The sequence below is a fragment of the Brienomyrus brachyistius genome, chromosome 8, assembly GCF_023856365.1.
Source record: "Brienomyrus brachyistius isolate T26 chromosome 8, BBRACH_0.4, whole genome shotgun sequence".
Taxonomy (NCBI): domain Eukaryota; kingdom Metazoa; phylum Chordata; class Actinopteri; order Osteoglossiformes; family Mormyridae; genus Brienomyrus; species Brienomyrus brachyistius.
Window position 1 is genome coordinate 28200343 of NC_064540.1, and position 23803 is coordinate 28224145.

At 42.8% G+C, this 23803-nt stretch overlaps 2 protein-coding genes across 5 annotated transcripts; one reads left to right on the top strand and one right to left on the bottom strand.

Moving 5' to 3' along the window:
* Positions 1 to 16127: 16127 nt before the first annotated feature.
* trnt1 (tRNA nucleotidyl transferase, CCA-adding, 1) lies at positions 16128 to 20650 on the bottom strand. 4 transcript variants are annotated; one of them, XM_049022569.1, is made up of 9 exons: positions 20591 to 20609; positions 20411 to 20506; positions 20059 to 20221; positions 19709 to 19902; positions 19324 to 19462; positions 18644 to 18770; positions 18330 to 18523; positions 17778 to 18031; positions 16128 to 17181 (listed from the first exon to the last, which is right to left on the bottom strand). In XM_049022569.1, exons 3-9 carry the CDS (start codon positions 20195 to 20197, stop codon positions 16933 to 16935), a joined length of 1296 nt encoding a protein of 431 aa, XP_048878526.1. In that variant the 5' UTR covers positions 20198 to 20221; positions 20411 to 20506; positions 20591 to 20609; the 3' UTR covers positions 16128 to 16932. The 4 variants fall into 4 exon arrangements, with proteins under 4 accessions (XP_048878526.1, XP_048878525.1, XP_048878527.1 ...); XM_049022568.1 differs by lacking the exon at positions 20411 to 20506 and having other exon boundaries at positions 20576 to 20650; XM_049022570.1 differs by having other exon boundaries at positions 20059 to 20132; positions 20411 to 20634.
* An 82-nt stretch (positions 20651 to 20732) lies between these two features.
* Positions 20733 to 22957, top strand: vhl (von Hippel-Lindau tumor suppressor). Its single transcript, XM_049022594.1, has 3 exons — positions 20733 to 21129; positions 21342 to 21461; positions 21625 to 22957. Exons 1-3 carry the CDS (start codon positions 20931 to 20933, stop codon positions 21816 to 21818), a joined length of 513 nt encoding a protein of 170 aa, XP_048878551.1. The 5' UTR covers positions 20733 to 20930; the 3' UTR covers positions 21819 to 22957.
* Positions 22958 to 23803: the final 846 nt, after the last annotated feature.

Consider the following 23803-nt stretch of genomic DNA (forward strand, 5'->3'; position numbering starts at 1 on the left):
TATTCAGCTGCACAAATGTGAAGTGCTTCCCAATGGACACAAGATGTTTTAGATAGATTTGAAGATCTGCAGCCTCTATCCCTTCAAAAAGATTAAGACCAAGACATGACGACGTCCTGGTTGATAGACATGGAAATGCTCCAAAGAATTGAAAACAAGTAATTTACTGAATTTTACTCCATCGATGCTATTTTTAGATCCCACAGACAACTTCTCCACACTGCTTCTGTAGTGTTCTGCTGTCCTTGTAGTACCTAGCTTTGTAGATTCCTTTGCTAATCTGTCTCTGGCTATAAGGCAGTATCTACAGAGGTTTATGCTTTTACTGAAATTCTCAGTGAATCCTCCAAGTGAATGTGAGTCAAGGTTGTCACTTATGATTGCAATTACTACTCCATTAACAGTCTCACTTGCCTCCAAGGTTATACCAGATCGCTCAATATCCTTTACGTCATTTATAATGCTGGAGAACACTTTCTCTTGTCCAAAAAAATGATAGTTATGCTTTGCAGGGAATCTAACTGCATGGGGTCAGTTGATGACCTGTTATGAGGTAATACAGGATCTCACAAAGTGTCATGTACACAGCTAGGAGCTTGTGTTTCTTTTTGCCAGATCCAAAAGGATTGACTACTTCAAAGGCATCCTGGTACAAGATTATTGAGACAGAGGAAGGCAACATTTGTAAAAGGGTGTTTTCTTTGAAATTCTTACTATCCCTCACATCCTCAAGTACATTTTGATCTTGTGCTATGTGCATTTTTGACACATTATATTGTTCTTTCACTGATGGTAGGTTCAACAAGGCTTTTAGAGTTTCTTTAACTGGGACAGAAGCATCAAAACCAAGACAAACCTGTGCAGGCTCAATATACAGTAACTGAACTGTCTCTTAAAATATGTTTTCCTGGTTGCATCTGATCTAAACAAGCCATCATTATACATCTTCAATAAGTTATGTTTTGAAAGTCCCTTTTTGATATCACAAATCCTTTCCTCTGGAAGTTCAAGCTATAACAGTTCTTCACAAAGTCTAATAAACAAGTGTGACATTGCATTTGTGCATATTTTTTAAAACTCTTCTATCAGTATGGATATTGTAGAAGCAGGTATAAGCATCAATGCTTGCATTTTCAAGTACAGGAAGGCCAAATTGGTAAGAAAAAGATCTGTCTTCCTCAACGTTACCTAAATAATCACCAATCTCAGGATATTCTACCTCTGTTATATCATTATTTCCAATATCAACAGTACCATCATGCACACCTGCATTATCACTGTCCACGCCTCCACCTCTACAAGTCCCCAGGTGCTTTGCATGTTTCCTGTTAAGGTGTGAGGTGAATGAAGATTTGACACTGAAGAGCTTCCGACAAGCACTGAAAGGGCAAACAATTTTTTCCCCATCCCTTATATGCCACTTTAAATGCTCACAATGACTTGGAAAATTTGAATGAGTATTCAGCAACCTGACAATTCAAATCCACATACTTAAGGGATATAGGTCCGTGAATATTTTGGCCATTCGATTTTCATTTTGGAATCAATAATTAAAAAACCAAAAATGACATATGATTTGTTTTTTAATATAAAGTCCAAAGTCAAAATATCAGAAAATAAGTAATTTTAAAAAATTTCCTTTAAAATATGCACAATAAAAATTGAAGCTGACCAGAACAAGAATAGGGCGGTTTTATTGTTTTCTGGCAACAGATGTTACGTACAAACTGTGTGCGTGTCTGTGAGCACAAGTTTATGGTGGGGATGATGCACTGCTGACCTCAACTCGGGATGTTTTGGGTCAGTGGAAGGAATACTTCTCAATCCCACCGACACACCTTCCAATGTGGAAGCAGAGTGTGGGGACTTGGGGGTGGACTCACCTATCTCTGGGGCGGAGGTTGCTGAGGTGGTTAAAAAGCTCCTCGGTGGCCGGGCCCCGGGGGTGGACGAGATTCACCCAGAGTTCCTCAAGGCTCTGGATGCTGCAGGGCTGTCTTGGTTGACACGCATCTGCAGCATCGCGGGGACATCGGGGGCAGTGCCTCTGGACTGGCAGACCGGGGTGGTGGTCCCCCTCTTTAAGAAAGGGGACCGGAGGGTGTGTTCCTACTATAGGGGGATCACACTCCTCAGCCTCCCTTGCAAGGTCTATTCGGGGGTCCTGGAAAGGAGGGTCCGCCGGATTGTCGAACCTCGGATTCAGGAGGAGCAGTGTGGTTTTCGCCCTGGCCGTGGAACAGTGGACCAGCTCTATACTCTCAGCAGGGTTTTGAAGGGTTCATGGGAGTTTGCCCAACCAGTCTACATGTGTTTTGTGGATTTGGAGAAGGCATTCGACCGTGTCCCTCGGGGAGTCCTGTGGGGAGTGCTCCGGGAGTATGGGGTGCCGGGCTGCCTTATAAGTGCTTTTATGTCCCTGTACGACCGGTGCCAGAGCTTGGTCCGCATTGTCGGCAGTAAGTCGGACTCGTTCCTGGTGAGGGTTGGACTCCACCAGGGCTGCCCTTTGTTACCGATTCTGTTCATAGTTTTTATGGACAGAATTTCTAGGCGTAGCCAGGGTGTTGAGGGTGTCCAGTTTGGTGACCTCAGGATTAGGTCTCTGCTTTTTGCCGATGATGTGGTTCTGCTGGCTTCTTTGGACCGTGACCTTCGGCTCTCACTGGGACAGTTTGCAGGCGAGTGTGAAGCGGCTGGGATGAGAATCCATCCAGATGAGAATTTGCACCTCCAAATCCGAGACCATGGTCCTCAGCCAGAAAAAGGTAGAATGCTCTCTCCGGGTTGGGGATGGGGAAGTGGAGGAGTTTAAGTATCTCGGGTAGTTTTGTTCACGAGTGAGGGAATGATGGAACGGGAGATTGACCGGTGGAAGCCATTGAAAAAAGAGCTGAGCCAAAAGGCAAAGCTCTCGATTTACCAGTCGATCTACGTTCCTACCCTCACCTACAGTATGATCACGAGCTATAGGTAGTGACCGAAAGAACGAGATTGTGAGTGCAAGCGGCCGAAATGAGTTTCCTCCGCAGGGTGGCTGGGCTCCCCCTTAGAGATAGGAGTTCAGTCATTCGGGAGGGACTCAGAGTAGAGTCACTGCTCCTCCGCATTGAGAGGAACCAGATGAGGTGGCTCGGGCATCTCATTAGGATGCCTCCTGGACGCCTCCTTGGTGAGGTGTTCCGGGCATGTCCCACTGGGAGGAGGCCCTGGGGAAGACCCAGGACACGCTGGAGGGACTATGTCTCTCGGCTGGCCTGGGAACGCCTCGGGATCCCCCCAGAGGAGCTGGATGAAGTGGCTGGGGAGAGGGAAGTCTGAGCCTCCCTGTTGAGACTACTGCCCCTGTGACCCGACCTCGGATTAAGCGGGAGATGATGGATGGATGGATTATTGTAAGAATACACTCACCAGCCACTTTATTAGGTACACCTTGCTAGTACTGGGTTGGAGCCCCTTTTGCCTTCAGAACTGCCTTAACCCTTCATGGCATAGATTCAACAAGATACTGGAAACATTCCTCAGAGATATTGGTCCATATTGACATGATAGCATCACGCAGTTACTGCAGATTTGTCGGCTGCACATCCATGATGCGAATCTCCCGTTCCACCACATCCCAAATGTGCTCTATTGGACTGAGATCTGGTGACTGTGGAGGCCATTTGAGTACAGTGAACTCATTGTCATGTTCAAGAAACCAGTCTGAGATGATTCGAGCTTTACCATTGACATGGTGCATTATCCTGCTGGAAGTAGCCATCAGAAGATGGGTACACTGTGGTCATAAAGGGATGGACATGGTCAGCAACAATACTCAGGTTGGCTGTGGTGTTGCAGCGATGATCAATTAGTACTAAGGGGCCCAAAGTGTGCCAAGAAAATGTCCGCCACACCATTACACCACCACCACCAGCCTGAACCGTTGATACAAGGCAGGATGGATCCATGCTTTCATGTTGTTGATGCCAAATTCTGACCCTACCATCCGAATGTCGCAGCAGAAATCGAGACTCATCAGACCAGGCAACATTTTTCCAATCTTCTATTGTCCATAGCCTCAGTTTCCTGTTCTTTGCTGACAGGAGTGGCACCCGGTGTGGTCTTCTGCTGCTGTAGCCTATCTGCCTCAAGGTTCAACATGTTGTGCATTCGGAGATGCTCTTCTGCATACCTTGGTTGTAACGAGTGGTTATTTGAGTTACTGTTGCCTTTCTATCAGCTCAAACCACTCTGGCCATTCTCCTCTGACCTCTGGCATCAACAAGGCATTTTCACCCACAGAACTGCCGCTCACTGGATATTTTCCCTTTTTTGGACCATTCTCTGTAAACCCTAGAGATGGTTGTGCGTGACAATCCCAGAAGATCAGCAGTTTCTGCAATACTCAGCCCAGCCCGTCTGGCACCAACAACCATGCCACGTTCAAAGTCACTTAAATCACCTTTCTTCCCCATTCTGAAGCTCGGTTTGAACTGCAGCGGTTCATCTTGACCATGTAAACATGCCTAAATGCATTGAGTTGCCACCATGTGATTGGCTGATCAGTAATTTGCGTCAATGAGTAGTTGTGCCTAACAGTGCCTAATAAAGTGGCTGGTGAGTGTATAATTGAAATGTATAATTTATGGTAAGTAACCAGCGAACCAATGAGAAGGGAGTATGCGTCCGAGGGTGGAAGGACTCCACAACCGTCTCTTGTCATGCCCCAATGTTGCTAGCATCGAGAGTAATGTGCGGTTAAATTTCTCAGGTTGAGGATCCCCTTGAGGATGATAGGGAGTGATTCGGGATTTCCATACCCCCAATATCATCAGGAGCTCTTGAATAACCTGATTTTCAAAGTCTCTCCCTTAGTCAGAATGTATTCGGCTTGGCAGACCATAATTCACAAAGTATTTTTCCACGAGCACTTTAGCTACGGTGAGGGCTTTTTGATTCCTCGTAGGAAATGCCTGGGTGTACCATGTAAAATGATCAGTCTCAACCAATAAATCGCTGATTCCCCTTGAATCTGGTCCCATGGAGAGAAAATCTATGCAAATCACTACTACTTACAATCTGGTGCAGGGGTGCAGCTCTCTTGCAAAGTGTTTTCCACATGACACACTCTCCACAGTCTTTGACATACATCCTCCATCCTCCATCTTGGGCTAATAGAACATACCACGTAACAAATCTATGGTTCGACTCCCAGATGCCCCATATCATCATGTAAGGAGTGCAGGACTTCCTCTCAGAACTCAGTTGGCGGCACCACTTGTGTTACCTGTTCTCCAGAAGGTCTTTTGCTTGCCCTTTGCAACAGTCCATCTTGCAACACAAGCCAGTCTTTTTCTCTCTTAAAACACATCAGTTCAGGAACAGTTCCCTTGTCAACCGGCCACTTTCCTTCCTGCACATCAATCAAACAAAAGAGACTCTGCAGGATATCATCCTTCTGCTGAGCTGCTACCAATTCAGCTTTGGACAACTGCCTCAGGGAACCCATGGAAATGTGAGTAGGGAAAGCGAACACCTCAGGGATACACTCCGGAAAAGCTCCAAGTTGATCCATATATCGGGGCGGCATCCCAGACGACTCCGCAACACAGACCCTCTGACAGATGGATTTTACCCCTATCTGAGGTACCTCCTCCCACTCTCCCTGCCTCCTCCACCATGTCTCTGAAAAGCAGGTCGGCATCCACGTTAGCTTTGCCAGGTCGGTACTGGATATTGAAATCATATGTGACTAAGGCAGCCAACCACCGATGTCTGGTTGCATTTAGCTTGACTGTTGTTACCACATAGGTCAGGGGGTTATTGTCCATTCAGACAGTGAATTTAGTCCCATAGAGGAAATCGTGGAATTTATCTACCACCACCCACTTTAGTGCTAAAAATTACAATTAGTACACAGGATAGCGCTGATCAGTAACACTCACTCTTCGGCTGGCAAAGGCCACAGACCTGAGTCCTTCTAGATGTTCTTTGTACAGTACAGCACCTAGCTCTTTCAAGCTAGCATCTGTGTGCAATATGTAAGGCTTGTTTAGGTCGGCAAATGCAAGGAGTGGCGCATTAGTGAGGCAATGAATGATGCAGTGGAAGGAATCAGTGCAAGCCTGGTCCCACCGGTCTCCAAATGGTTCGGACTCTTTCAGGTAGACCTTATCTTTTCCTGGTTTGCCCTCTTGCCTTTCTGAGTAGGTGCATAGCCTTTGGTTAGCTCTGTAAGAAGTCGGACAACAGAGGAATAATTTGCCACAACCTCTGATAATAACCACAGAACCCCAAAAATGATCAATTTTAGATTTTAGATCAGTAGGCCACGGTCAGTGAGTGACAGCCTTTACTTTCTCCAGATCAGTAGCAATGCCATCTACTGATATTATGTGCCCCACATATTTAACCTTTGGTTGGTACAATTGGCATTTGTCCAGAGAGAGTCCAACCTTGCCAAGTCGGTCAAGTACTTTGAGAAGCCGTTCTTCATGCTCATCCAAGGTCTTCCCAAAGACCATTAAGTCATCCAGGTAAACTAATACCTGTAGCAGGTTCATATCCCCCACAGCCCATTCCATCAGCCATTGGAATGTTGCTGGAGCTCCTGTGATACCCTGCGGTATTCTTTCAAATTGGTAAAACCCGAGTGGGCAAATAAACACAGTTTTTTCCTTGCCATAGCAATTTGATAATATCCTGCCCTCAGATCTAACACAGAAAACCACTGACTCGCTGTCAGGCAATCGAGCGCATCATCAATGCGAGGAGTGGTGTATTAGTCAGTCACTGTTCGACTATTTAGTGTTCTATAGAGCACATTCTGACATTACCATTATTTTTCTGGCTACGACAATTGGAGAGAAGTAGGGGCTACGAGACTCTCTGATAATGCCAGCTTTCAGAAGATCTCGAAGGTGTCTATGTACATCCTCCATATACAAGGGCGCTAGTCGCCACAATCTCTCTGGAAAGGGTCTTGTGTCAGATAACCTGATATGATACTATACTCCTTTCGCAAGTGCCACATCCCACTCATGGAGAGAAAAGACACGGGTTCTCTGCCCGTGACACAGCCATCTTACCCCTGTAGTCTGGATTTCCAGCACTCTGTAATGGGCGAGTCACCAAAATCAACAAGACTAGAGTCAAACACTGATGAGACCTCAGTCCCAGTCTTACATTGAGGCTGCACAGTAGCCATCACAGGATCTGCGGAGCATAAATTACCCATCACAGTTCCCACGACCCCTCCTCAAGTGGAGGAGTTCGAGTATCTCGGGGTCTCGTTCACAAGTGAGGGTAGGCGAGATCAAGAGCTGGACAGATGAATCGGAGCGGCATCTGCAGTTTTTCCGGCACCAGGGCCCCACCACGGCGCAGCAGAGCCAAGGACCACCTGGCCTGCGGCCCATGAGAGGAGGCCACCCACACCGGCCAGGGCCGCCTGCATCCCCCCCATTATGGATCTTCCACCTGGCAGGTCCCCTCAGGGGGGCCCCTCTGCCCCCACCGCTTCCCCGTCACATGTTAGTATGAAGTGTGCATGTACATGTGTGAGACAGTTGTGTGCTTATGTCTACAATGCATTAAAATTAGTGGGTGCAGTTTGGGTATGAGGGCACCACCACTGGCAAATGGCAGATTCCCCCATCCCCCTCCCTGCACCCCATGGCCCTAATGTAGCATGGACTGTGTATATAACAAAAGTGCAAAAAGCAGGCAAGCAGTTGAGGTAGGGGCACCCCACCGCTGGCAGATGGCAGAGCACCACCTGCCTCAATCCACCTCCACAGCCCTAGTGTCATGTGGTGTCTAATGTGCAAGTAAAAATTGAGGGGCAGTGTCTCGGCGCGTCTCCCCATTGCCCCTCAAAGCCCTAGTGTTGTGTGAAATGTGGTGCCTTTTGTCTAGTTTGAACGGGTTTGGATGACTCTATTCTTAGTGCATTTGCCAGTGTATCCAAAGCCAAAAATGGTCTAGCACCATCCTATCTAAAAGATCTCATCACACCCCGTACTGCGCCCCGATCTCTCCGATCCTCCAGCACTGCTAGACTGGTCCCACCACCCCTCAAGGCACAAGGACGACACACATCTCGGCTCTTCTCTGTCCTGGCACCTAGCTGGTGGAATGAACTCCTCCTTGATGTCCGAACAGCGGAAACCTTGGCTATCTTCAAGCGACAACTCAAAACTTTCCTTTTTCAGAAATACCTGAAGTAGTACTCTGTATTCTTACTCAGCTCTTTTCCGTGTGTGTGTGTGTGTGTATGTGTACAAAAAAAAAAAATTTGTTGCACTTTCTCAACAGTGTTCGGATAGATGGTATTCATAGCTTGGGTCCTTATTGAGCTAGTATCGGAAATATTCATCGCAGCGTCTTAAAGCACTTATGTAAGTCGCTCTGGCTAAGGGCGTCTGCCAAATACTGTAAATGTAAATGTAAGACTTTGGCCCTTCTGTTGGACATTTTGTTCTGTAACCTACGGATTTGTTTCTTCAATGCTGCCACTTCTGCATTTTCACAGCTTGCCACAGAGGGCGCTGGAACCACTGGAGCAATCCATCTATCATCATTCCCTTCCATAACTTGGTGTTGTGGTCATAGCAGCAAACGATGACTTCAGTTTCTTTACCTCAGCCTTTAAGGTCAGTATTTCCGTATAGCGTCCGTCCACCTCCCTGTTGGCGTGAACTTTGTGGGTGGACATATTGATCTTGACTCTGGCTGCAGCATATTCCTCTTCTGCTCGAATCTCAGCTAGCAGCTCTGAGAACTTTGAAGGATTCTGTCTCCTCTCCCTTATCTTAAGCTGAATTAACATCAAATCTGAATATATGGCCCCCCGCAGTAACTGCTCTACTCTGGCATGGTCTACCCAACTGACAGGAATACCACCTTTCCTACTTACTTTTGTAAGGGACCGCTCTAGTCACCTTAATAAATCAGAAAGTTTCTCACCTTTATCCTGTTGCAATAGCCTAAATTCAAAATAGAGGTCTTCCCCTGCCGTACCAAATGCACTCTCAATAGCATCTAAGTATGCCAAAGGGGTGTTGTCAGCCTCAGCTGTCCGCACTGCCTTCACCACTGCAAGAGCAGGTCCTCTAAGACACTCCATAATACGGCTACGTTTTTCCTTTTCAGAGCAGTTGCTCTCTTCTACCATTAAACGAGCCTGTTCAAGCCAGTGCTCTAGGGGTTCTTCACCCACTGGTGTGGGTACTGTGCCGGAAAACATACACAGATGACGATAACTGGTGCTCTCACCTGGCCTCTCCATTTTCGATAACACATCATCCATAACATGAATAATGGATTCTGCTGAACCTATAACAGCGTTGTTTCCCATTTTTCTAAAAAAGACCTTGCAGTAGGATGTATTACCTCAAGCAGAACTCAGGTGGGATCCACTCTCTCTCTACGCCCTCTCTCGCAAAGCACAACCAGTCTGTCTAGCTTAGTGTTCACCTTTCGGCCTTTTACTCTCACTCATCACAGAATTTTAACTGTTCCGAGCGTTTCCTCTATCTCAGCAACTTCACAGCCTCTGGGAACCAATGCCAGGAAAGCATGGTCTTCACTAAGGAACTCACCTTGACACCACTCGCTGAGCTCTGTTACCAACCCTAACAACACTGGTTCAATCTTCATCTTAATTATTAAATGTAAAAACACCTCTTAATTCTATATATAATTTCTGTGGGACCGTATAAGTATTTCACTAAAGTTTACCTCCCTTCTAATACTCTTAAATTAGCAACCAAAAACACAAACTCCTAAATCTAAATAAAGAATCCCAGCGGTCCCTCCATTTTTATGTAGCGCCCCTTTGCTCTCATGGCGTTCAATAGGGGTAGCTACCCCAGGTCCCTTGGTAATGGGTATAATCTCTTACGAATTAATAATTTACCTTACTTGTTAAAACTAGGAGCTTTGTTGTCCTGTGAGCTATAGGTATTAACATCCCTGTGAAAACTATTTTTAAACCCAGGGCATACACCTCCAAAAAGTATGTAGTTATCCTGTTTACTCCCAAATAAACTCTGTAACTAGTCATTGTAAATATATCTTCCCCAGAAAAATTTGTACCCTTGAAATACTTAATACCAGCATGCAAAGTATAACACAATAATGTTCAATAATGTTCATTGTTGCAGGCTTGTATGTCGTTTGTGTGTGCTGTAGCCAATTAGCCTCAGCATGTCTTTGGACTGTGGGGGGAAACCGGAGTACCCGGAGGAAACCCCACGACGACATGGGGAGAACATGCAAACTGCGCACATGTAACCCAAGCAGAGACTCGAACCCAGGTCCCAGATGTGTGAGGCAACAGTGCTAACCACTGCACCACCATGCCGCCCCTATGAAAATAATACCAAACAATATTATAAATAACATTAAGTACAGAACAATACATAAACACAATTTCTTTTTTTTAGGTACTTACAGAATTGGTTAACTTTGCAATACTAGCAATATAAATCTAACCCTTTTAAACCTCCTTTACTAGGTATATGAACTTATATTATTTTTTAATTATAACCATTGCCTATTTCTTCCACGGGTTACACACACAACTAGAGGGAGCTGTGATGGGATCAATATATGAGGTAAGATTTAATTTAAATTTTCACATTTTATTCATTTGTAAGTTGTTTTTATTATTTACTATTATTTTAATTATTGTTAGCAAATGTTTTTTTTTTTTTTACAGGCTATGACAGGCTATATGTCTTCAATGGGAGTGCATGCAAGGGAATGTCATGTTGGAAAAATTCTTAGAGAGATTCATCAGCCATACCATGAATTCCAACATCAGGTATTATGCTACAAGTTCAGTGTTATATGTAGACTTATAACCAGGTATTTGAGTTGAACGCAAAACAACTAATCAGCACAAGAATTTCTTTGTTGTAAAAGTTTTGCAAAATTTGTGGGCTAATGTGACAAAGATGGATATTTCAACTTTCTTTAGGGCGCTCGTAATCTAAATCCAGTTCCTTATCATGCTGAATATATGGACCATAAACTTCACCTCCATCAGAGTGAAAAGCTTGGGATGTTTGGAGTGACACACGTCTTGACAGTTGATGGCTACAGCAGCAAAATTGTTGCCAGTTCAACCATACCAGTGAAAAACAACCTTGTGATTTATGATGAAGTTTACAGGAGAGTTATTATAAAGAACTTGCAGCAGGTGGCTGTCCTGCTATAATTTCTGAGGAACTCCTGCCGAGTGCCTCTGTTGTGGCAAACTTGTACGAATAAGAGTTGGGATCCTCGTTAACTTGGGTGTCAGTTTTTGGAACTGACCCCTTTTCATCTGAGGAGGATAGATATCATGCAGAATAGGACTTTGCAGAGAACTACCCTGATATCTCTCTTCTTTTTAATAATGTGGTAAACAATAACTATGCTCCTTTACAAGATGCCTTGCTGTATATCATTAATGTGACCCAAAGATATGTCTAAAAAAAGGAACTGAAATGATGTCATGTCCCCCGTGTGATTGTTGTTGAGTAGCTACTGTAAGTAAACTCATTTACTGTGTATTGCTCTTAATAAACTAGGCATAAATAAAAAAAAATGTAAACTCTTAAAATGCCACTTTGTCCCCAGATTGTCTGTTGAATAGATTTGCAAACATTTTTATTTCTTTGAACTCTGTATTTCACTTTTTTAGGTAAAACATCCATCCATCCATCCATTTTCCAAACCGCTTATCCTACTGGGTCGCGGGGCGTCCGGAGCCTATCCTGGAAGCAATGGGCATGAGGTAGGGAACAACCCTGGATGGGGAGCCAGCCCATTGCAGGACACAGTCACACACCATTCACTCACACGGGCAATTTAGCAACTCCAATTAACCTCAGTATGTTTTTGGACTGTGGGGGGAAACCGGAGTACCCAGAGGAAACCCCACGACAACATGGGGAGAACATGCAAACTCCACACACATGTAACCCAGGCGGAGACTCGAACCCGGGTCCCAGAGGTGGGAGGCAACAGTGCTAACCACTGCACCACCATGCCGCCTGTCACAATCGTGTTCGTGGCGAGGTGTGGCGATCGTGCGGGTCGGCTGGCAGGAACAGGCAGACATGCCAAAATCCGGGCAAATGTGGGGTTTATTCGGGAACAGGTACCGGGAACAGGCAAGACTAGGACAACCAACACCGAACCACAATGACAGACAAAGGGAACAGGTCAGACCAGGACTTAAATACAACGAGACTAAGCATAGAAATCAGACAAAGCTGGAAACAATCAGGGAAGCACACGTGGGAATTCAGGGGGCGTGGCACACATGAGGAGCCGACAAGCAGGGCATGACACCGCCCCTTAGGTAAAACAAAATATCTATAATCTTGCATGCAAAAACATAAAACCAAAAAGTTATTGCACCAATACTGTCAAGTTCTCTGTATTTCTTTGAACTCCGTATCATGCAAATCTGAGAATTGAAATGTGGATAAAAATATATATATAACAAAATATAAAACAAATTATTAAAATATACACATCAAAGAATGTTTTACATGTAGACTTTGAACATTATTAATCTTGAACTCTTATTAAGGAAAAACAGAACAATTAGCTAACCTCCCTGCCCCACCAGTCCCTAGTTTAAATATTGCTCAACTACTCTACACATATGCCTCCCCAATACACTGGTTTCCTTCTGGTTCAGATGCAACCCGTCCGGCTTGAACCACCTATTCCAGAAGGTCTTCCAGTGCCCCATAAACCTAAACCCCTCTTTCTTACACCACCATTTTAGCCAGGCATTGAATCTCCTTATCTCAGCTAACTCAGCCTGGCTTACACGTGGCACGGGAAGTATTCCAGAGAATACCACTGTGGATGTTCTGCTTCTAAGCTTATTTGCGACTTCAATAAGTTTATCCTGCAGAATAGCCTTCCTGCCCTTGCCCTTTGAGTCGAAACCAAGACAAGACTGAGACCACAAAAAAATTGTTCTGGAGACCTACAGCACTAGTTTTCAATGGTCATACATTTTAAATATTTTATTAAATACATTGATCAGACTTTACTGTCAGCATCACGCTAATTTACTATGCTGTATGTCGAATTACCTGGCATGTTTTAACAGTTAGTCTTATAAGGCATTTCAGACTTGCAATGCCTGCTTACATTACATTAGTTTGTGTCTTTTAGACAAGTTACATATTTATTTTTTGGTTTATCTGCTTTCAGTTTCAGTCCATAAAAATGACAATAACATTTTCAGTAAGATAGCATCGATCGATAGATATATCTGTCAAAATGCAGTAAGGTAGGACAAATCAACATTTTTGAGCCATTTTTTCATGTACATATACAGCTATCTGTAAATAAAAGTGCCCGTGTGACATTGAGGACATTTGGCTCTGACTTGGAACTCTCTATTTGTTATTACTTTATGGGAAAACAATATTGAGCAATATATCATATATCGCGGTTCAGCTAAAAATATCGAGATGATTTTCGGCCCATATCGCCCAGCCATACTTATACTTCATATCACCCTTGAATCATTCTTCTTCTAAGAAAACCAGAAAGAGTGCTCTCCTGAGTCATGCCAATCATTTACACTGCTAATTGACTATTTTCTACACAGGATCAGCATTTTGGAAGCAACAAGTGTTTGCTGTGAAGGAAAGAGTTTCTGTAGTTACGAGGGAGTAAAAAGAGGAGACTGAGGTACTTAAACTGGATTAGCATTTTTGCACAACATTATAATGGTTATATATTTACATTTATGTTCTCCTAAATTGATGAGTGAGGAGTAACTTTTATTTTATTTTTGTATTACAAGCAGTTACATATTGTTCCAAGACTTCATTCATATTTGATGAACATTTTTCTGTAGGTGTTGCGCAATGCGTTTTATGTCCAGTTTCTGGGATGTATGGAAACACACTGCATCAGAATTACCAAAAATAATTAAAACAATTTAGATTCTGTTGAGAATAAGTAGGATCTAATTTTGCTTGTTTTTCAGTCAACGAGAAGGTACTGGCCTCGATGATGTTTTAGATAAAATTGAAGTGGTGGTCCTGGCAGCCCAAGGACTGCAAGAAGTGTCCAATACAATGAAGGAACTGATGGAGTTAGAAAAAGTCCAACCGCAGAATAAATGTTTCCCTGACAGAAGCCCAAGCAACAACTATTAAAGATGCCTTAGCCTGTGTTAAATACAGGCTGCTTAAATATTATGTTTTTCTAAAAACCTGTTTTACTTGTAACTCAAACGTTATTTACATAGAAAATAGAGTACATAAAATACACAAAGTTTAGTTATCTTAATAGGGAAATTACTGCAACTAATTAACACGTTTCTCAAGAAAATATAGCTCCACATCATAAAAATGCCTTTAAAACAATTTTGTTTTCACTGTTTTCAAAACACAAACACAGTGGTCTATTAGAAACTGTTTTCTGAATGACATTTGCAGATCCAGTTGCTGAGCTCATGGTTTCATCATGCTGTCAAAGCCTTATTGGCTGCAGGAGCTGCACTGAGGAGTGGCAGAACAATTCTAGCCTTTGTCCAAAATGTCAAGCTGATAATTTTGATGAGAACATACAAAGAGTTACTGGACTCTCTGATGCATTGGCTGCACTGGGAAACCTATTTTGGGAATAATATTGCACCGTGTTCAAGCATGTGAAATCGAAGCATTGCTGTTCTTAATATAGGTGGGGAGAGATGGAAAGCCCCAATTAATATTAAGAGTGGGCACAGTAAGAGGCCTACCCTTTGTGGTCTGTGTCTAAATGCTAGGAGTATTATAAACAAAATTCATGATTTAAAAGCTTTAATTTCATTAGACACTTACGACATTATAGGAATAACAAACATGGATGAGAGACAACGATGGAGAAGAATCTAATATGGATGGTTACACGTTGTTCCATAGAGACCGGATAGGTAAGAAGGGAGGTGCTGTTGCAGTATATGTAAAAGAAAATTTGAAGGCAAGGGAGCTCACTGATAAAAGTACAGAAGCTGCATGGATGAAAATAGATGCTAAAAACTCAAATGGCCTAATTGTCGGGGTTATAGACCACCTAATGTAGCTGTATGGGAAATATTATATGATGATATCAGGATTATGAGTAATAAAAATGATGTGGTGGTTATGGGTGATTTTAATTTACCTGGGATACAGTGGGACAGCGTCTCTGGCTCTTCCGTAAATGAACTTGAGATGGTGGAATTCATACAGGATTGTTTTTTACTCAGTTTGTTAATACCCCTACCAGGAGAGATGCCCTTCTTGATCTTGTTTTCTCTAATAACCAAGATAGGATTGGAAAATTAGAGGTTTTAGAACCACTGGATGGTAGTGATCATAACATGTTTAAATTCAAGGTTAATTTTAGTGTCCAAAAAGCAAAGTCCAAAACAAAAGTGTTAGGAAGGTTAACTTTAATGGTATGAGACTGAAACTAGACGTAAACTGGATGGAGTTAAATAGCAAAACGGTTGAAGAGGCATGGGAATTTTTAAAAGCTCATTGTTGTAAGTGCAAGAGGACTTCATACCTGTTTCCAGCAAAACTAAATCTAGGAAACTACTACCAAGGTGGTTTACTAAGGAAATTAAGAATAAAGTCAGGAGGAAAAGGGTTCTCTTCCACAAATGGAAAATAACTAATGATTTCAAAATAAAGCAGGAGTATCTAAGTCTACAGGTCGAGATAAAAAATAACATTATATACTCAAAGAGGAATATAGAAAGAAAGATTGCATTGGAGGCTGGGATGGACAATAAAAATTTCTTCCAGGATTTTAACTCCAAAAGAGCTCTAAAAGCTGAAATCACTAATTTGCAGGATAGTAAGGGCCTTCTAATTGAAAATGAAATTGATATAGTAAATGAGTTTAATGATTATTTTACACGGGTGTTCACAGTAGAGAACATGAGTAACTTACCACCTTTTAGTGCGAATACAGCATCGTCTTTGACCAATATATGTATAACTGAGGCTGATGTGGTACTAAGCCTAGCTAAGCTCAAAATAAATAAATCACAGGGGCCTGATGGCATCTTACCTATAGTTTTAAAAGAGATGAGGGATATTAGCCAACCATTAACTTTACTATTCCAGAAATCGTAATCGTGTCTGTGTTTAATTATAGAGGGTAATAGAACGACGTCAGATCTTAGGTGCCTCCTGGGAACAGGTGTGCACAAAATAAATAGCTACTGAAAAAATGAAAATGCATGAACTTTCAGATATAAAAAACTGAACACAAAAAGACAGTTAATTATTTTATATTAAAGTCATGCTTTCCATTAATCTGACACAGTATGGTTTAACAAAAAAGGGTACAGATTTGTACCTTTGCTTGTCACTGGGGCTGCACCCTCAAGGGTAAATGTACCTCTTAAGATACAGAAATGGGCTATGAGGAACATTTTTGTACCATTGGGGGTACAATAATATTGTGTGTACCTTGGGGATGTTCCTCAGAGTCCATTTCTGTAACTTAAAAGGTATATTTACCTACAGCTATAAGGTACAATTGGCAGACCCTTGAGGATACAGCCCCAGTGACAAGCAAAAGTACCAACTGGTAACTGGTAGCCAGATTTCTCTTAAAAATTATTTTTCTGAAATAACAATATACCTCCTGATGCGTAAACCTGTAAAATTATATGGAGCAGCAGACATGAAAAAAGTTCTCTGGAACGCCATCAGATCTTCTCGATGGATCACAGGACTGCTGTGAAACCACAACAGACGGAAAGCAAAGCGGCACAGAGCAAGGTTTGTGGGAGCCCACAGAGTGAGGCCCTCTGTGTGACACAGATCTGCTCTTCCACCGTCTTCTCCAGCCTGCCGACAGGTCGAGCCCAGACGGAGCTCCCACATCAGTACACAGCCTTCCTGTAGGTCACAACCTGCTTTTGTGAACCGCAGTTCCACATCATGATCTGTTCACTTGGCTCAGAAGCTCCTCCTTGTCCATCTGGTAGCGGCTCTTCTTCCAGATTTCTCTCAGGTTCTGCAGGACAGTCCCAATCTCCTTGCCTGATGTGATGCCCATTTTGCGAAGGTCGTGCCCACTAACGGGGAAGCGAGGGATGGTCCATCGTTTCATCTCATACAGCAGCTGTCCCTCACCTTGATACTTCAAGAGTTCACAAACCTTCAGCTGAACATCTGGCTCCCTGGACTACAATGGGGAAAGAAAGGTACAAGTAATTATGCTTTGTGGCAAATTATTAACATTGAATTATATACAACAATGATATGTCAAGCTCACCGATCCCCTCGACTGTTCTCTGTACTTAAAATGTCTGTTGGATCAATACTGTTTTTTTGTTTGTTAATACAATGCATAATAGGGGCACCCTACTGTTTTCCGGAAGGTGATAATTTCACATTTTTGCCTATTTGTTTGTGGAAGTCTGCCCAAGCTTAAACGAATGGATTCTGTCGTAAGGATACCGCTTCCTGTAAGCTGCATTTAAATGCAGACCCATCTCTGACTGGTACTGCTCATTAAAACAACTCATTAAATAAAAAGACACAAAACACACGGCGAAGCTCAATGGCAGCTACAACCTTTCTGCAACTGCAAAAATCTACATGGAGTGCCCCAAGAAGAAGAATCTTTTAGATATTTTAAAGGGCAATTTGAATTCCCTTCCCAAACACCACACCACGCCTCAAATTAAGCCATTTTAACCTGGTGGCTTTTCTTATTTATAAGAACAGATACCATCATAAAAAGTGACACAATCAGAACAAATTGAAAATGTCATTCACATCAATTATGAAGTCGGTGTACGGAATGAGGGCTTGTGGTTCATCCTGGGCCTTCAGAAGCTTGTTCCTGTACTTCACCAGGAAGAGGCCCAGGTTTTTCTCTTCTTTGGAAATCTTCAGCCTCAGGTCCAGCTTGTCCACATCATTAGAGCAGCAGAAAAGCGCAGACAAGAGGGTCATGGGCTTGGCTGACCAGCCATGGGACCTCTGCCACACAGACTTCAACTCCTCCACGTTGCCACCTTCTGGCAGGCCTGGAAACACGAGCCCCTTCCTCAGTCTGGCTTCAGGTGAAGCTTCAGATATTTCAGTTAGAGCTATCACCCATATACTTAAAAGTAATTCATGATCTGTCCATGATGTACACACACTACGTTTAAAATACACTGGACATTTGTTAGATATATAATAGAATTTGCGACAAAATTAGCAATTAAAGCACATCATAAACGTAATCCCAAGAGGAGAAAAAATGTTTGGCCATTGGTTTACTACAAAGAGGAGTAAAAGCAATATCTGGACTGTACTATAATGGAATCAAACAGCATTTACCAATGAACTGGGCAACGCCTAGCTCATAAATAAGATCTAGCAGGTGGGCAGCATGATTTCCCACCAACATCTTCTTCAACTCAACCCAGATACGCTCTCCGGAGATGGACGCCAGTCCACTGGCATTGTCCCTGATAGCCTGGAGCGTATCAGGCTCGTGCTGCCCAGGTTGTGTAGCAATACGGCCGTAGAACCTGGAGGCAGAGATATATCAGAATTAAAGACCGTGAAGGTCAAGCACTAGCATGTCTCTTTTCAATAAAAAGGTGAACACCCCATCTTAAAGAAAGGGGACAGGCAGAATCCATGCATACCTAAAATAGCGTAAAATCCGTAGGTAGTCCTCCTGGATCCTCTGAGCTGCACTGCCCACAAATCTGACCTTTCGGTTTTGGAGGTCCTCATAGCCGTTGAAATAATCGTACAAAGTCCCATCTAAGCCTAATAAAGAAGGGGGGTGTGAAACATACATCTTTACATTCATACCATTCACACATTCAGAATGGACCTCTCCAGTTTGCTGCTTAGTCTGCAGTTTGAGGTTTATTCAGCCATTCTGATAATTATAAATATTGTTATTATCTTTATTATAGATACTTCATTGCCATAGGAATATCCCCAGTGGGAAAATTCTCTTTACACCTCCTCCAACTTGCTCTCCTTTGGGGAGAGCAAGCATGGCCATGAAGGGCAGCCACCTGTTGCAGTGGCCAGAGAGCTGGGCAACCTTCTAATCACAGGCACAGATGTAGCTCACTGAGCCACATGCTGTCCCTCTTATACAAGATCACATTTGTTGGCAGTGGGAGACAAGCAGAGTATAGAGAGGAAACCCATGGAGACACTGAGAAGACCCACAAACGCACAGCTGTGGTCTGATTACAACCAGCAACATACAGCAGGGAGGCAGCAATGCTTGCTGTTGAGCCATCATGACTGGTGATATGGATGTCTGCTCCTGTATACTTTGTCTACTACAACGGCAGAGGAGTACCGAGGAACATGGAGTTTATGGTAAGATCCCTGCGCTCTGCATCCTTCTGCCAGTCCGTGGTGAACTCCACCTCAGCGTGTCGTCCATCTGTTTGCACGTCCACGCGCAGTGTGGTCACTTCAAAGTTCTCGTTGTGGAGCTGCGTTCAGAAATGGGTCCCATTAAACATGATGTTCAAGGGCCAGTATGACCAGAGACACATTTTTCTAATATTCATGACAAACTCTCCACTGCCAATTTTCCACCTAGCCTGCCTAAACCAGCCAAAAGCATGCTGCTAATACTTCTGTTATTTAAAGAAGTGTTATGGGTGGAGACTTTTATGACAGCAAATGATGTCCCTGCTCCATGAAACCATACAGCCAGTATCTGTCTAAGCCCTCACCCTGGCAGTGATGGTGCCGTGCTTCTCTCCTTTATTGTTGATCATCCTGACACCTCCTGCCTGGAACATGCTCTTCATTTCATCAGGTGTGGCTGTGGTAGCAAAGTCTACATCTTCAGGCCGCATCCCAGAAAGGAGGTCTCTCACGGCACCCCCAGCTATCCGGAGCTCAAACTGATGCTTCTTAAAGATGTCTAGGTTGGGAAGGAAAAAAAACTTGTTAGCCCAGTCACTAGGCTAAAAGCGTATAATTTATAACCACAAAACAATGCTTCACGCACCACCTCTAAACTGTTAGCTAATATGAACACAACAAGCCAATTATGAAAGTATAAATGCCTCATACATACCTGCTATTCCATTAAGTCCGTCCGTGAACAAGGACTCAAACTCTTTTGTTTTTAGTTGCATGGTGAACAGTGCTCTGTAATCCAAAATTCGACAAATTTTCCCAATTCCAACAGGCTTCAGAAACATTCGTCCCCACATGTGACGTAGATAAAAAACGGTTACCTGGGTAACAAATGAAATAAAATTTATGAAAAATATCAGCGCCCACGTGTACGCACTGTACAATTATGATTTGCATAAAAGCTACTGCAGCACTATTGCCTGGTTTCATGAAACGAAACCCATCACTGAAAACATGCATAAACATAATGCATTACAATAAGACCAATCGCTGTGTTTGTGGTACATTACCTGGTCAGCTAGCCATTCAGGTTGAAACTTAACACGTTTACCACTTACGCAGCTGCCAACAACTACATGTATTTATTAGCAATCTTACAAAATAACCTGCAAATAATAACATTTCAGATCAAACCAATGCCAGGAACCATGAATAAAACTTAATATCTGCACTACCTCAGATCAACTTACGAATCTTCATCTTACGTTTGACATGCCCGAAACTCACTGTCGACCTTATGGGGAATATTGGGAAACGTAGTTTTCTCAGTCATCGCGATAACTCGGAAGTTATTTTTTTCCCCGGATGTTGTTTTCTGTGGACGTGATCATGTTAATCATGTGATCATGTTGCGTAACGACAGGAAAGCCGAAGATGTTAGAGTTACACGTATTTAGGCATGTGGAACTTATCACTGAGAATAAAGAATTGGGAGCATCTAGTCAACATAACTTTTGTTGTTAGTTAAGTGCATTAGAGAGAAGAGAGCTAGAAAGAGGAGACGGTTAGTAACATTTGCTTCTTGAAAACATGCCGCAGGAAGCCGAAAATGCAGCCCCAGAGATACTCCCGCTGTTGAGATCGCTGAACAGCCGCCGAGAAGTTCAGGTTATATTTTGCAACCGAAGCCCTCGCTCAGTCCGACCGGTATGGATAAATTTTAAGGGGGAATCTGCCCCTTACCCAATTTTGCAGCCTGGTACTGGCCGAATAATAACGACTTACGTGGGTAAGGTCTGTCTTGCATGTATTTACCGCAGGTTGTTGAATCATTGCTCTTTAAACGTAGTTATATTACGTGGAATTTCTTGATCAGGTCACATTTTTGAGTGTCTAGTGGAAGCTTTTATGAACGCCAACAAAGTGAGGTCGCTGGCACTGGTAACTTCCGTAATGTCGGTATTCAACATTTTTAATGTTCTCCTAAAACTAATGCTTTAGGCCATCCATGGATGTTCAGAGATTCGGAGAAAGACGAGCCAATGATGGTTAACGGGAAGGAACTGTTTTGCCAGAAGGCCCCGGGAAATGCTCAGGTTTTTGTGAACATCACGCTGCCAGGTGAGTTGTGGGGTGTTGTGTGAACATGTTCTGTTTTGACAGTTTACCTTTATACTTTACAGCTGGCTATTCTGACTTTGTGCTGGCTGTGGGTGTTAGGAATTCTCAGTAAGCGTGGTTGGTGAGGAGTCTGATGCTGTGTATCTAATACTCTGTCCCTTAGTCTTGAGCTTGAAGGAGCGCTGTCTCCAAGTGGTCCGCCATCTTGTCAAGCCAGAGGACTACAGGAAGCTGGAGATTGCTCACTGTCTTCATGAGGACCTTGAGGACCAGCCTAGTGTGCAGAAGGACATGCGGCGGATCTCCCGGAGGTTGGAGCAGCAGCTTCACCAGGACAGGGAGATCCAGCAGACTTGATGCTGGCTTTGTGCAGCTATGTATGCAATAAATAACAATGAGAGTGGTTACTGTAGTGCTGGAGACACATTGAAATGTGAAAAACATGGAAGACGGACTGAGATGTGATGATAGATATGCTTTATTATGCATTATATGCATATGCAGAAATGTATATACTATCCTTCCTGGCTTAATGTTGTCAGTCTCCTTTATTGAACAGTAAAATGCACAGCTTAGTACTATTCACCCATCACAGAGACTAGTGCAATTAATCTTTTTAATTAGCCTAAATTAATTTATTTTTAATAGTTTTTTTTCTTTTACACTAAACAAAATGGATACCAAAAACTGTGAATTTTCTGCTTATTTGTATATATTTCTGGAATACAGTATGTTTTTGGAGTTAGGGAATGTGTTAGATGGTGTTACAGTAAACCATTCTGAATGATTATGCTCATGTCTTTCAGTACATCCCCGGATTGTGGAATTTTGGTTTATATATGCTGAGATACTTGGGCTTAATATGTGTATGTGTCACCCCGACCCTGTTAAGAAACTGCCTTCCCCCTTTGACATATCTTACAATCCCTGGATGGTAGTCAGACTACACTTTTGAAGGATCATTATTGACAGTGTATAGATTGGATATGCTGCTGATATGATGTAAAAACTACTGAGATGTAAGCAAGCTCTGAATGTCTTTGGACAGCAGGGTTAAATAAGACTGCATTAAGTACTATGTGCATTTTTAAGTGATTTTACTGCTGTGATTTTAACACATCTGCTATTATAGTATAAATGACGCACTATCAGGCTGTGTAATGGCTTATACTAGGGTGGTTGATGTCAGATAAACGGTCTCACTGAGAATTTCTGTTATTCTGACCTGGTACGCAGTAGGAGTTCTTCCATTTGAGCAGATTCTAATTTTTATACTTTCTTCAGACAGAAAAATGCTAAACACAAAATGTAGGAAGAGGTCTTTGATTTAAAATGATTTCTTCATCCATTTTCAGGCTGAGGTTGCCTCTACAAATTATGTAAAGTGTATGGACAGAGAGAAAGAAGAGTACCTTGTTTCACCAAAGATTTTTTTCTTTCATCATGTAGAAATTTGTTGTTCTTAAGAAATCTTTTGATTAAATCTGAAATCACAACTTTGTTTACAAAATATATCCATAGGCAGCCTTAAGCAACCCATTATCTTTCATCTCTTATTGTTCATGTGTAGGAATGAATACGTGAGAGATCTGGATCGTCATTTTTTTTTTGTAACACTGCCATCTATTGGAATTATGTACATTTACAATCATTGGTTGGTCACCCATTCCTACCCACAAAAACACATATCCATCCATATCACATGCCACTTATCCAGGGTAAGTCTGGAACTTACCCCATTATGCACAGGACAGATGGTTTGGGAACATCCAGGATGGATTGCTGGCTTTCAACAACCATTGATTGTCAAAGCTTTTGTAAGGCTTTCATTTCCACTGATATGTTTCAATCTAAGCAAAGATACCATTAACTTGTGTTTCCTGTTCATCTTCCAAATACTTAAGTGGTACAGGATGATGGAGCCTGGGGTCTCTAAGGAGTTACAGGGTACAATGTAGGGTATACACTGTCTGGGATGCCAGTCCATTACAGGCCCCACATGGCCACACACTGTGGGTGATTTAGAGATTCCAGTCCAACTTAGTGCACATGTTTGGACAATGGGGTTAAACCAGGGTAGCTGCAGGAAACGTGGGGAAAACGTCTACAAAAAATGGGGGTGCAATTTAACAGTGCTATCCACAAAGCCACCATGCTACATTTAGTGCTGTAACAACTAAAATTCATAAATAGTAATATTTCCAGATTTTGTGTATTAGTGCAAATTCAATTTCAGCAATCAGATATGAAAAAAGACAAAATGCCTGTAGTGTTTCTGCGCATTTACATGTCCTGGGGCATTCTGACAGGGAGAGGGTCCTGACTGGTTGCAAGATTAATAA